Source organism: Coregonus clupeaformis, unplaced genomic scaffold (genome assembly GCF_020615455.1).
Source record: "Coregonus clupeaformis isolate EN_2021a unplaced genomic scaffold, ASM2061545v1 scaf0084, whole genome shotgun sequence".
NCBI lineage: Eukaryota > Metazoa > Chordata > Actinopteri > Salmoniformes > Salmonidae > Coregonus > Coregonus clupeaformis.
This window is the reverse complement of record NW_025533539.1, coordinates 702772-714915: the sequence shown is the minus strand read 5'-3', so window position 1 is coordinate 714915 and position 12144 is coordinate 702772. Positions and strand designations below refer to the sequence as shown.

Sequence of the window (12144 nt, the reverse complement as noted above, 5' to 3'; positions counted from 1 at the left end):
TCCAGACAGCTCTAAGCCATGAAGGCCTGTACTCCAGACAGCTGTAAGCCATGAAGGCCTGTACTCCAGACAGCTGTAAGCCATGAAGGCCTGTACTCCAGACAGCTGTAAGCCATGAAGGCCTGTACTCCAGACAGCTCTAAGCCATGAAGGCCTGTACTCCAGACAGCTGTAAGCCATGAAGGCCTGTACTCCAGACAGCTCTAAGCCATGAAGGCCTGTACTCCAGACAGCTCTAAGCCATGAAGGCCTGTACTCCAGACAGCTGTAAGCCATGAAGGCCTGTACTCCAGACAGCTGTAAGCCATGAAGGCCTGTACTCCAGACAGCTGTAAGCCATGAAGGCCTGTACTCCAGACAGCTCTAAGCCATGAAGGCCTGTACTCCAGACAGCTCTAAGCCATGAAGGCCTGTACTCCAGACAGCTCTAAGCCATGAAGGCCTGTACTCCAGACAGCTGTAAGCCATGAAGGCCTGTACTCCAGACAGCTGTAAGCCATGAAGGCCTGTACTCCAGACAGCTGTAAGCCATGAAGGCCTGTACTCCAGACAGCTGTAAGCCATGAAGGCCTGTACTCCAGACAGCTGTAAGCCATGAAGGCCTGTACTCCAGACAGCTCTAAGCCATGAAGGCCTGTACTCCAGACAGCTCTAAGCCAAGTGTTTTGTTGAAGCGCATGCAGAGCTCCAGTGTCCTGGTCTCAGGGCTGCGGGGGCTGACATAGTGTTATAAAGGTGCTATGTAGTCTTATAAAGCCTGTATTCTCTCCTCCGTAGCTACGTGTTGGGCCATGATGCTATGAAGCGCATGCAGAGCTCCAATGTCCTGGTCTCAGGGCTGAGAGGGCTTGGAGTGGAGATCGCTAAGAATGTCATCCTGGGTGGAGTCAAGAGTGTTACCCTGCACGACCAGGGACAGGCTGAGTGGAGAGACCTCTCCTCACAGGTACATGGTGTGTCTGCGGAGCTTATCTTTGGGCATGCTCAGGTCAAGATGATATTGATAGTGATATTGATCGGAACATGTTTTTAGTTCCATTTAGTTCTACCTGTGTAAGGAGGACCTATCTCTGTATTAACCCTGTCTCTCTGTCTCCAGTTCTACCTGCGTGAAGAGGACCTATCTCTGTATTAACCCTGTCTCTCTGTCTCCAGTTCTACCTGCGTGAGGAGGACCTATCTCTGTATTAACCCTGTCTCTCTGTCTCCAGTTCTACCTGTGTAAGGAGGACCTATCTCTGTATTAACCCTGTCTCTCTGTCTCCAGTTCTACCTGCGTGAAGAGGACCTATCTCTGTATTAACCCTGTCTCTCTGTCTCCGGTTCTACCTGCGTGAAGAGGACCTATCTCTGTATTAACCCTGTCTCTCTGTCTCCAGTTCTACCTGCGTGAAGAGGACCTATCTCTGTATTAACCCTGTCTCTCTGTCTCCAGTTCTACCTGCGTGAAGAGGACCTATCTCTGTATTAACCCTGTCTCTCTGTCTCCAGTTCTACCTGCGTGAAGAGGACCTATCTCTGTATTAACCCTGTCTCTCTGTCTCCAGTTCTACCTGTGTAAGGAGGACCTATCTCTGTATTAACCCTGTCTCTCTGTCTCCAGTTCTACCTGTGTAAGGAGGACCTATCTCTGTATTAACCCTGTCTCTCTGTCTCCAGTTCTACCTGCGTGAAGAGGACCTATCTCTGTATTAACCCTGTCTCTCTGTCTCCAGTTCTACCTGCGTGAAGAGGACCTATCTCTGTATTAACCCTGTCTCTCTGTCTCCGGTTCTACCTGCGTGAAGAGGACCTATCTCTGTATTAACCCTGTCTCTCTGTCTCCAGTTCTACCTGTGTAAGGAGGACCTATCTCTGTATTAACCCTGTCTCTCTGTCTCCAGTTCTACCTGCGTGAGGAGGACCTATCTCTGTATTAACCCTGTCTCTCTGTCTCCAGTTCTACCTGCGTGAGGAGGACCTATCTCTGTATTAACCCTGTCTCTCTGTCTCCAGTTCTACCTGCGTGAAGAGGACCTATCTCTGTATTAACCCTGTCTCTCTGTCTCCAGTTCTACCTGCGTGAAGAGGACCTGGGGAAGAACAGGGCGGAGGTGTCTCAGACTCGCCTGGCTGAGCTCAACAGCTACGTACCTGTAGTGGCCTACACTGGAGCCCTCACCGACGACTACCTGACTCAGTTCCAGGTAGGTTATAAACTACATTACCCATCAACCCCGGTACCTAGTTAAACTACATTACGCTGGAGCCCTCACTGATGACTAGTGTTGCACGGTATACCGACTTTGGTACTTTTTGCATACTAGAACATGAAAAATGGGTCGGTTCTAGAATTTATTTTCAGGACTTCTGTCAAATGTGTCTCACGGATCCTGTCAATCAGCCCAGCCCACCCCTTAATATAGATCACCCACGGATCCTGTCAATCAGCCCAGCCCACCCCTTAATATAGATCACCCTGCCTACTCCACTAACTCACAGGGAGTCTGGGCAGCATCATGCTAGCTCCCCACTCACGCTGCACTGGGAGTCTGGGCAGCATCATGCTAGCTCCCCACTCACGCTGCACTGGGAGTCTGGGCAGCATCATGCTAGCTCCCCACTCACGCTGCACTGGAAGTCTGGGCAGCATCATGCTAGCTCCCCACTCACGCTGCACTGGGAGTCTGGGCAGCATCATGCTAGCTCCCCACTCACGCTGCACTGGGAGTCTGGGCAGCATCATGCTAGCTCCCCACTCACGCTGCACAGGGAGTCTGGGCAGCATCATGCTAGCTCCCCACTCACGCTGCACTGGGAGTCTGGGCAGCATCATGCTAGCTCCCCACTCACGCTGCTCTGGGAGTCTGGGCAGCATCATGCTAGCTCCCCACTCACGCTGCACTGGGAGTCTGGGCAGCATCATGCTAGCTCCCCACTCACGCACGCTGCACTGGGAGTCTGGGCAGCATCATGCTAGCTCCCCACTCACGCACGCTGCACTGGGAGTCTGGGCAGCATCATGCTAGCTCCCCACTCACGCTACACAGAAGTTAACACACTTTAATAATGTGACACGGCATGTAGAAATGTTGACACTGTTAATTCCTGTTCACAGAACAATGCCCATACAGGCTAGAACGCTTTACAATGCAAGAAGGTACCGGTAGCTTACGTCTTTGTAGGCTAACTTTCCTTGCTAGCTGACGGCAAAAGCTGACATCAATTCACTACCCTAGTACTTTGTTTGTGATAATATGCAAACCATAACGCAAAATATGCTGATTTCAAAACTGATTGCCACCAAAATCTTTTTTTTATTCACTTATTCGGCCTCTCACGTCTCTCCCAAAGATTATGTATTGCCTCAGTGAACTGACTGCCTCGTCATTACTGGTTAAAGAGGGCACACATTTATATAAAATAAGCTACTTCTATGCAAATGTTGTTGATCAGTACAATAAAATAAGTCCTGACTGTAATCCGATTGTTTGTCATCTGTAGCCCCATGAAATCAACCTCAATAACTCAATGCATACACACTCCTATTGAATATGCGTTCACCTGTAACCCTAACCCTGACCCTAACCCTAACCTGAATTGTGGATGGGCCTAGTCTTGATTTACCCAGTTTATCAACAGAGATTCAAATTAATAATTACCATTTGTATTTTTAAGAATCCCCATTGTTCCTGCCAAGGCAGCAGCTACTCATTTTTACATTTGAGTCATTTAGCAGACGCTCTTATCCAGAGCGACTTACAGTTAGTGAGTGCATATTGAGAAATTGATAAGAAGATTGTGGAGCTGTACTGTTAGATTTCAGTCCAGCCTTTTGATATTATTGACCTTAACCTGTTGAGAAAATGTATGTGTTATGGCTTTTCAACCTCAGCTCTGAATCCACGATATGGCAATCTATCTAATGGAAGCTTTCTTTAATAGAAGCTTCTCTAATGTCAAACATGTAAAGTGTGGTGTACCGCAGGGCAGCTCTTTAGGCCCTCTTCTCTTTTCTATTTTTTACCAATGACCTGCCACTGGCATTAACCTCTTAAGGATCGGACCCTTTTTTTTCAATTTTTGCCTAAAATGACATCCCCAAATCTAACTGCCTGTAGCTCAGGACCTGAAGCAAGGATATACATATTCTTGAGACAATTTGAAAGGAAACACTTTGAAGTTTGTGGAAATGTGAAATTAATGTAGGAGAATATAACATTAGATCTGGTAAAAGATAACACAAACAAAAAAACATGCGTTTTCTATTTATTTTATGTTCCATATTTGAAATGCAAGAGAAAGGCCATAATATAATATTGCGGTTTAGGCGCAATTTAGATTTTGCCCACCTGATGGCAGCAGTGTGTGTGCAAAGTTTTAGATTGATCCAGTGAAGCATTGCAATACTGGACTATTTTGTATCAAGTCTGCCCAAATGTGCCGAATTGGTCAATTGATACATTTTCAAGTATACAACTATAGAGAAAATACAAAAATTAAACACATTTTAAGTTTACACACTCCCAGGAATGTCATACATGATGGATCATTAGCTTATACAATAACTTTCACAGATCTAGATGGCCGGGCGGGGTGGGTGTGGAGCCAGAGATAGCAGGGGTTCAAACTGTACAACCCAGTTCCTACATTGGAATATAAAATTGATTTAATCAAACAAAACTATGCTACATTTTATCTCTGGGACCCTCAGGATGACAAATCAGAGCAAGATTACTGAATGCAAGTACATTACTTACCTTCAGAGGTGATGATACGTTTTTGTTGTTGTGCACTCTCCTCAAACAATAGCATGGTCGTCTCACTGTAATAGCTACTGTAAATTGGACAGTGCAGTTAAATTAACAAGAATTTAAGCTTTCTGCCCATATAAGACATGTCTATGTCCTGGAAAGTTTGCTGTTACTTACAACAGTCATGCTAATCACATTAGCGCACGTTGGCTCAACCGTCCCGTATACAGGACACCGATCCCGTAGAGGTTAAACAAAGCATGTGTGTCCATGTATGCTGATGATTCAACCATATACGCATCAGCAACCACAGCTAATGAAGTCACTGAAACCCTTAACAAAGAGTTGCAGTCTGTTTTGGAATGGGTGGCCACTAATAAACTGGTCCTGAACATCTCTATAATTAAGAGCATTGTATTTGGTACAAATCATTCCCTAAGTTCTAGACCTCAGCTGAATCTGGTAATGAATGGTGTGGCTGTTGAACAAGTTTAGGAGACTAAATTACTTGGTGTTACCTTAGATTGTAAACTAATGGTCAAAACCATATAGATTCAATGGTTGTAAAGATTGGGAGAGGTCTGTCCGTAAAACAGATGCTCTGCTTTTTTTGACACCACACTCCGAAAAGCAAGTTCTGCAGGCTCTAGTTTTGTCTTATCTTGATTATTGTCCAGTCGTGTGGTCGATTGCTACAAAGGAAAGGCCTAGTTCGTCTTGCTCTTCATTGTAATCAGAGGGCTGATATAAATACTATGCATGCCAGTCTCTCTTGGTTAAGAGTTGAGGAGAGACGGTGAATCACTTTTTATTTTTATAAGAAACATTGTGTTGAATCCCAAATTGTTTGCATAGTCAACTTACACACAGCTCTGACACACACACTTACCAACCAGACATGCCACCAGGAGTCTTTTCACAGTCCACAAATCCAGAACAAATTCAAGAAAGCGTACAGTATTATATAGAGCCATTATTGCATGGAACTCCGTTCCATCTCATATTGCTCAAATTAACAGCAAACCTGGTTTCAAAAAACAGATTAAGCAACACCTCACGACACAACGCCTCTCCCCTATTTGACCTAGATAGTTTGTGTGTATGTATTGTAATGTAGGCTACGTGTGCCAGTCTGTTAGCTTTGTACATTTAATAAATATAGACCCAGTTTTGTATTCGCAGATTTCATTTAGGGAAAAAAACCTGTTATCACACACGAACCTGCAGCCACTGGATAGCTTGTCAGTTGACGTTCGAAGTAACGCCGGAGCAGTGACAGAGTTCCATTGAGATTTTTGACCATGGCCATAATTACATTCTATTCACTCTAATCATGCTAAATTCTCTGACTTAAATAGTCTAACTAACGTGTGTGTGAGCCATATATGGTGGTGAGGGTTGGACTATACCATTCTCTACAGAGTTTATATATATTTATTAACATTGAATGAAATAATAGTTTTTATGGGTGAACACCCTATGTACTGTAGTGTATACTCTATGGTGTGTGATTTAACATGTCTGTGTGTTGCAGGTTGTAGTCCTGACCAACTCTCCCCTAGAGGAGCAGCAGAGTGTTGGAGAGGTCTGTCACAGTAACGGCATCAAGCTGGTGATCGCTGACACACGGGGACTCTTCGGACAGCTCTTCTGTGACTTTGGAGAGGAGATGCTGGTGATTGATACCAATGGAGAGCAGCCTCTCTCTTCCATGATCTCCATGATCACCAAGGTTAGTACCCTGCTAAAATTCAGGCGGTAACACTAAAATGTGGAAAAAGTAGAGGGGGGGCAGGACTAACTCTGGAAAACCTTACAAGCTTGATACGGTGGGCTCCAAAAGTATTGGGATACTCCTGTACTTTGGATTTGAAATGATACAATGACTATGCGGTTAAAGTGCAGACTGTCAGCTTTAATTAGAGGGTTTTTTTCATACATATCGGATGAACCGTTTAGAAATTACAGCACTTTTTGTACGTAGTCCCCCCATTTTAGGGACAAATTTACATTTTAGTCATTTAGCAGACGCTCTTATCCAGAGCAACTTACAGTTAGTGCAGACATGCTAACCTCTCACCATTTCAATAACGGGAGGGTAGGTATTTGGGGGGCGAATAATATTTGTGCGTTTTAACTAGATATATTTGCTTGCTAACAAAGTAGAACAGTTGAATTGTTATGAACACACCCTTCTGTCCAACTCCAACTGTTTGAATAGCATGTTAGCCTGTCCACTTTGTTCAGATGTGGAAAACAATTGTGTTTCATGCTTATTGCACATTTTTATATTTTATGCTTATTGCACAAAAGTCTTTGGCTAAAATGCTGCTAGCGGGACGTGGTACCGCAATGTCGTCTGGCAACAGAATTGATGTTCATTTTTAGTAGTGTCCGCTCTGCTAAATGCAATTTGAGAAGTTGAGACATAGAAAGGGTATTGGTAGAAAAGTTACCTTCTCCTCTATTACAGTAAAATACTGTCTCAATGTGTTTTGGTGTCCATACGACCGATTCTATTGGACCAAACCTCAAATCCGCTCGTCAGAGAGGGAGATGTGATCTGTCATCTTTGTTGTTATGAGTGGAAAGAGAGGGGGGAGGGGGGGGGGCTAAACCCTAGATATTACCCAGCCCTGGCCTAAACCCTAGATATTACCCAGCCCTGGCCTAAACCCTAGATATTACCCAGCCCTGGCCTAAACCCCTAGATATTACCCAGCCCTGGCCTAAACCCCTAGATATTACCCAGCCCTGGCCTAAACCCTAGATATTACCCAGCCCTGGCCTAAACCCCTAGATATTACCCTGCCCTGGCCTAAACCCTAGATATTACCCAGCCCTGGCCTAAACCCTAGATATTACCCAGCCCTGGCCTAAACCCTAGATATTACCCAGCCCTGGCCTAAACCCCTAGATATTACCCAGCCCTGGCCTAAACCCTAGATATTACCCAGCCCTGGCCTAAACCCTCGATATTACCCAGCCCTGGCCTAAACCCTAGATATTACCCAGCCCTGGCCTAAACCCTCGATATTACCCAGCCCTGGCCTAAACCCTCGATATTACCCAGCCCTGGCCTAAACCCAAGATATTACCCAGCCCTGGCCTAAACCCTAGATATTACCCAGCCCTGGCCTAAACCCTAGATATTACCCAGCCCTGGCCTAAACCCTAGATATTACCCAGCCCCCTGGCCTAAACCCTAGATATTACCCAGCCCTGGCCTAAACCCTAGATATTACCCAGCCCTGGCCTAAACCCTAGATATTACCCAGCCCTGGCCTAAACCCTAGATATTACCCAGCCCTGGCCTAAACCCTAGATATTACCCAGCCCTGGCCTAAACCCTCGATATTACCCAGCCCTGGCCTAAACCCCAGATATTACCCAGCCCTGGCCTAAACCCTAGATATTACCCAGCCCTGGCCTAAACCCTAGATATTACCCAGCCCCTGGCCTAAACCCTAGATATTACCCAGCCCTGGCCTAAACCCCTAGATATTACCCAGCCCTGGCCTAAACCCTAGATATTACCCAGCCCTGGCCTAAACCCTAGATATTACCCAGCCCTGGCCTAAACCCTAGATATTACCCAGCCCTGGCCTAAACCCTAGATATTACCCAGCCCCTGGCCTAAACCCTAGATATTACCCAGCCCTGGCCTAAACCCTAGATATTACCCAGCCCTGGCCTAAACCCTCGATATTACCCAGCCCTGGCCTAAACCCTAGATATTACCCAGCCCTGGCCTAAACCCTAGATATTACCCAGGCCTGGCCTAAACCCTAGATATTACCCAGCCCTGGCCTAAACCCTAGATATTACCCAGCCCTGGCCTAAACCCCTAGATATTACCCAGCCCTGGCCTAAACCCCTAGATATTACCCAGCCCTGGCCTAAACCCCTAGATATTACCCAGCCCTGGCCTAAACCCCTAGATATTACCCAGCCCTGGCCTAAACCCTAGATATTACCCAGCCCTGGCCTAAACCCTAGATATTACCCAGCCCTGGCCTAAACCCTAGATATTACCCAGCCCTGGCCTAAACCCCTAGATATTACCCTGCCCTGGCCTAAACCCTAGATATTACCCAGCCCTGGCCTAAACCCTCGATATTACCCAGCCCTGGCCTGTAGATGCTGGATATTACCCAGCCCTGGCCTAAACCCTAGATATTACCCAGCCCTGGCCTAAACCCTAGATATTACCCAGCCCTGGCCTAAACCCTAGATATTACCCAGCCCTGGCCTAAACCCTAGATATTACCCTGCCCTGGCCTAAACCCTAGATATTACCCTGCCCTGGCCTAAACCCTAGATATTACCCAGCCCTGGCCTAAACCCTAGATATTACCCAGCCCTGGCCTAAACCCCTAGATATTACCCAGCCCTGGCCTAAACCCTAGATATTACCCAGCCCTGGCCTAAACCCTAGATATTACCCAGCCCTGGCCTAAACCCTAGATATTACCCAGCCCTGGCCTAAACCCTAGATATTACCCAGCCCTGGCCTAAACCCCTAGATATTACCCTGCCCTGGCCTAAACCCCTAGATATTACCCAGCCCTGGCCTAAACCCCTAGATATTACCCAGGCCTGGCCTAAACCCTAGATATTACCCAGCCCTGGCCTAAACCCTAGATATTACCCAGCCCTGGCCTAAACCCTAGATATTACCCAGGCCTGGCCTAAACCCTAGATATTACCCAGGCCTGGCCTAAACCCTAGATATTACCCAGCCCTGGCCTAAACCCTAGATATTACCCAGCTGCTGTTTGATACCTGGAAGCCCCTCTGGTTAGGAGCTTCTTTACACCTGAACTTAACCTGTATCTCAGCGAAAGACTGGGACGGTTCCAGGGTCAATCATTTGTTTAGCTGAGAGTGACAAAATGTGTTCCGCGTTTAGGTAAGAAAAGTTGTTGTGGAACCACTGACTTAATATATGTCATTTAGCAGACGCTTTTATCCAAAGCGACTTACAGTCATGCGCGCATCTATTTTTTACGTATGGGTGGTCGAACCACGTCCCTGGTGTTACAAGCGCCACGCTCTACCAACTGAGCTACGAAGGACCACTCATCATATGTGACGTTTCCAGTCTTCCTAGTACTGTCTCTTATCTCTTTTCATCTTGTCATTGAGTGGAACTGGTAACCTCTGTTCCTGGTTTCCCCGTGTTGTGCAGATCTCATCCCTGCTTCTCACTCCGTAGGACGCAGCAGGTGTGGTGGGACGTGTCTGGACGAGACTCGCCACGGGTTTGAGAGCGGAGACTTTGTGATCTTCACTGAGGTGCAGGGCATGACTGAGCTCAACAGCTGCAAGCCGTTAGAAATCAAGACCCTGGGTGAGTCCTATCCTGAAGCAGTTCTTAGTATCATAGCCTGGTCTCAGATCTGTCTGTTAGCGCCATCAACATAACTTAGGATGGTCATAGCCTGGTCTCAGATCTGTCTTTGCTGTCTTGGGTTAGAGCCATAGCTCCGTCAACATAACTTAGTACTGCCGTGACAATGACCCTAGGATCTAGCTAGACGTCTCTCACAGTCCTGGCACCAGGCTACTGTCATGGTATCAGGGGCGTATTCTATTCAGTACTCTTGAGTGAATGGAAGAAGTCTTCTAAAGTCAATACTCTCCTCATCTCCTTGCTCTCTCTCTCCGTCCAGGCCCATACACCTTCAGTATCTGTGACACCACAGGGTTCTCTGACTACGCCAGGGGAGGCATCGTCTCTCAGGTCAAGATGCCCAAGAAGGTGGCCTTCGTAAGTACCTCACGTTGTCCTCGGGTCATTGTGTCAGGTGAGCATGTGGTGGTTTTCATTAAACCGTTCTGTTACTGTGACGTGGCAGACAGTTACTGCCATCTACAACAATGTTTAACGTAGTGGTACAAGCCTGGTCAAATGTTCAGGTTGCAAAACTTCAGTGTCTGACTAATCATGATCATTTGGGACTCTGAATGTGTGCAGTGATTTCACCAGTAAAGTAATCTCCAACGGTGCATAGTCCACTATTACTTGGCGGAAGAAAGGGTGAGTTAATTCACATGCGTCTCGCCTTCTCTCTCTTGCACACGTCCCCCCTCTGTAGAAATCCTTCACCACTTCCATGGCTGAGCCAGAGTTTGTTCTGACAGACTTTGCTAAGTTTGAGCGACCAGGACAGCTTCACCTGGGCTTCCAGGCTCTACACAGCTACCAGAGGAAACACCGCAGGCTGCCCAAGCCCTGGTGCCAGGTACACACACACATACACACACACACAGTGGTAATCCCATCAATCAATCTTGTGCACAAGGCAGAATCCTGTGAACAAGAATGAATGAATGTGTTCTTCTTATTTTTGACTTCCCTGGGCTGTTTCCTCCAAATCAAAAAATAAAATAATTGCAAGCTAGTTATTTAGCGACGTCCAGAATAATATGGTTAGCATTTTTGGAGAATGTAGTTAATGCTAGTGGAAATGGGTGTTTCCGGTAGCTGCCATTCCAGGAAGTCGAAAATACACTTTAAAAAAACGTACAAGTAACTTCCATTCTTGGCATCCATGCTGTTCCTGTGCACGTTTGTATTATGGAGAGGGAACAAGTCCGTACTCCTGTGGATTATGGAGAGGGAACAAGTCTGTACTCGTGTGGATTATTGAGAGGGAACAAGTCTGTACTCGTGTGGATTATGGAGAGGGTACAAGTCCGTACTCCTGTGGATTATGGAGAGGGAACAAGTCTGTACTCCTGTGGATTATGGAGAGGGAACAAGTCTGTACTCCTGTGGATTATGGAGAGGGAACAAGTCCGTACTCCTGTGGATTATGGAGAGGGAACAAGTCTGTACTCGTGTGGATTATTGAGAGGGAACAAGTCTGTACTCGTGTGGATAATTGAGAGGGAACAAGTCTACTCCTGTGGATTATGGAGCGGGAACAAGTCTGTACTCGTGTGTGTGTTATGGAGAGGGAACAAGTCCAGTGCTATGTCTTCGTTGCCAGAATGTTCCCTGTCTTCTTGTTCTATCCTCAATCGCTTGATATGAAATAGGAGGTTAAACCCAGTGTGTCAGCAGCAATACTGCTTCGACTTCTTCATTATAGGATTAAAAACAAAACCTATTAGGTGAGAAGTCATTGGCCTGAAGCCCAAAAAGAAAGGAAATTCACATGAGCACCACAATTACACTTGACTATTTTTATCCACAAATGGGTGAAATGCTGGCACTGTGGAGCCCTGAACACCCGCCAACGTGACTGCTGAAATTGACATCTTAACCACCAATGCCTAAATCTACCCGCAGGTGTTTAATTTGAGGCCCTGCCTCTATAGATGATTGACTGTCCAACACACCACTTGGTGTTATGTTGGTGAACCTACTGACCCCAAAAATATGCTATGAAATATATATATT

The 12144-nt window shown here is 46.4% G+C and overlaps 1 protein-coding gene across 1 annotated transcript in view; it reads left to right on the top strand.

Annotated features, from left to right (window-relative positions):
* LOC121555472 (ubiquitin-like modifier-activating enzyme 1) overlaps window positions 1-12144 on the top strand; it is an 81364-nt gene that overhangs the window by 14030 nt on the left and 55190 nt on the right. The window contains 7 exon segments of the mRNA XM_045213167.1: window positions 778-946; window positions 2052-2186; window positions 6268-6465; window positions 9952-9969; window positions 9972-10086; window positions 10409-10506; window positions 10835-10981. Coding sequence (XP_045069102.1) covers window positions 778-946; window positions 2052-2186; window positions 6268-6465; window positions 9952-9969; window positions 9972-10086; window positions 10409-10506; window positions 10835-10981 — 880 coding nt within the window.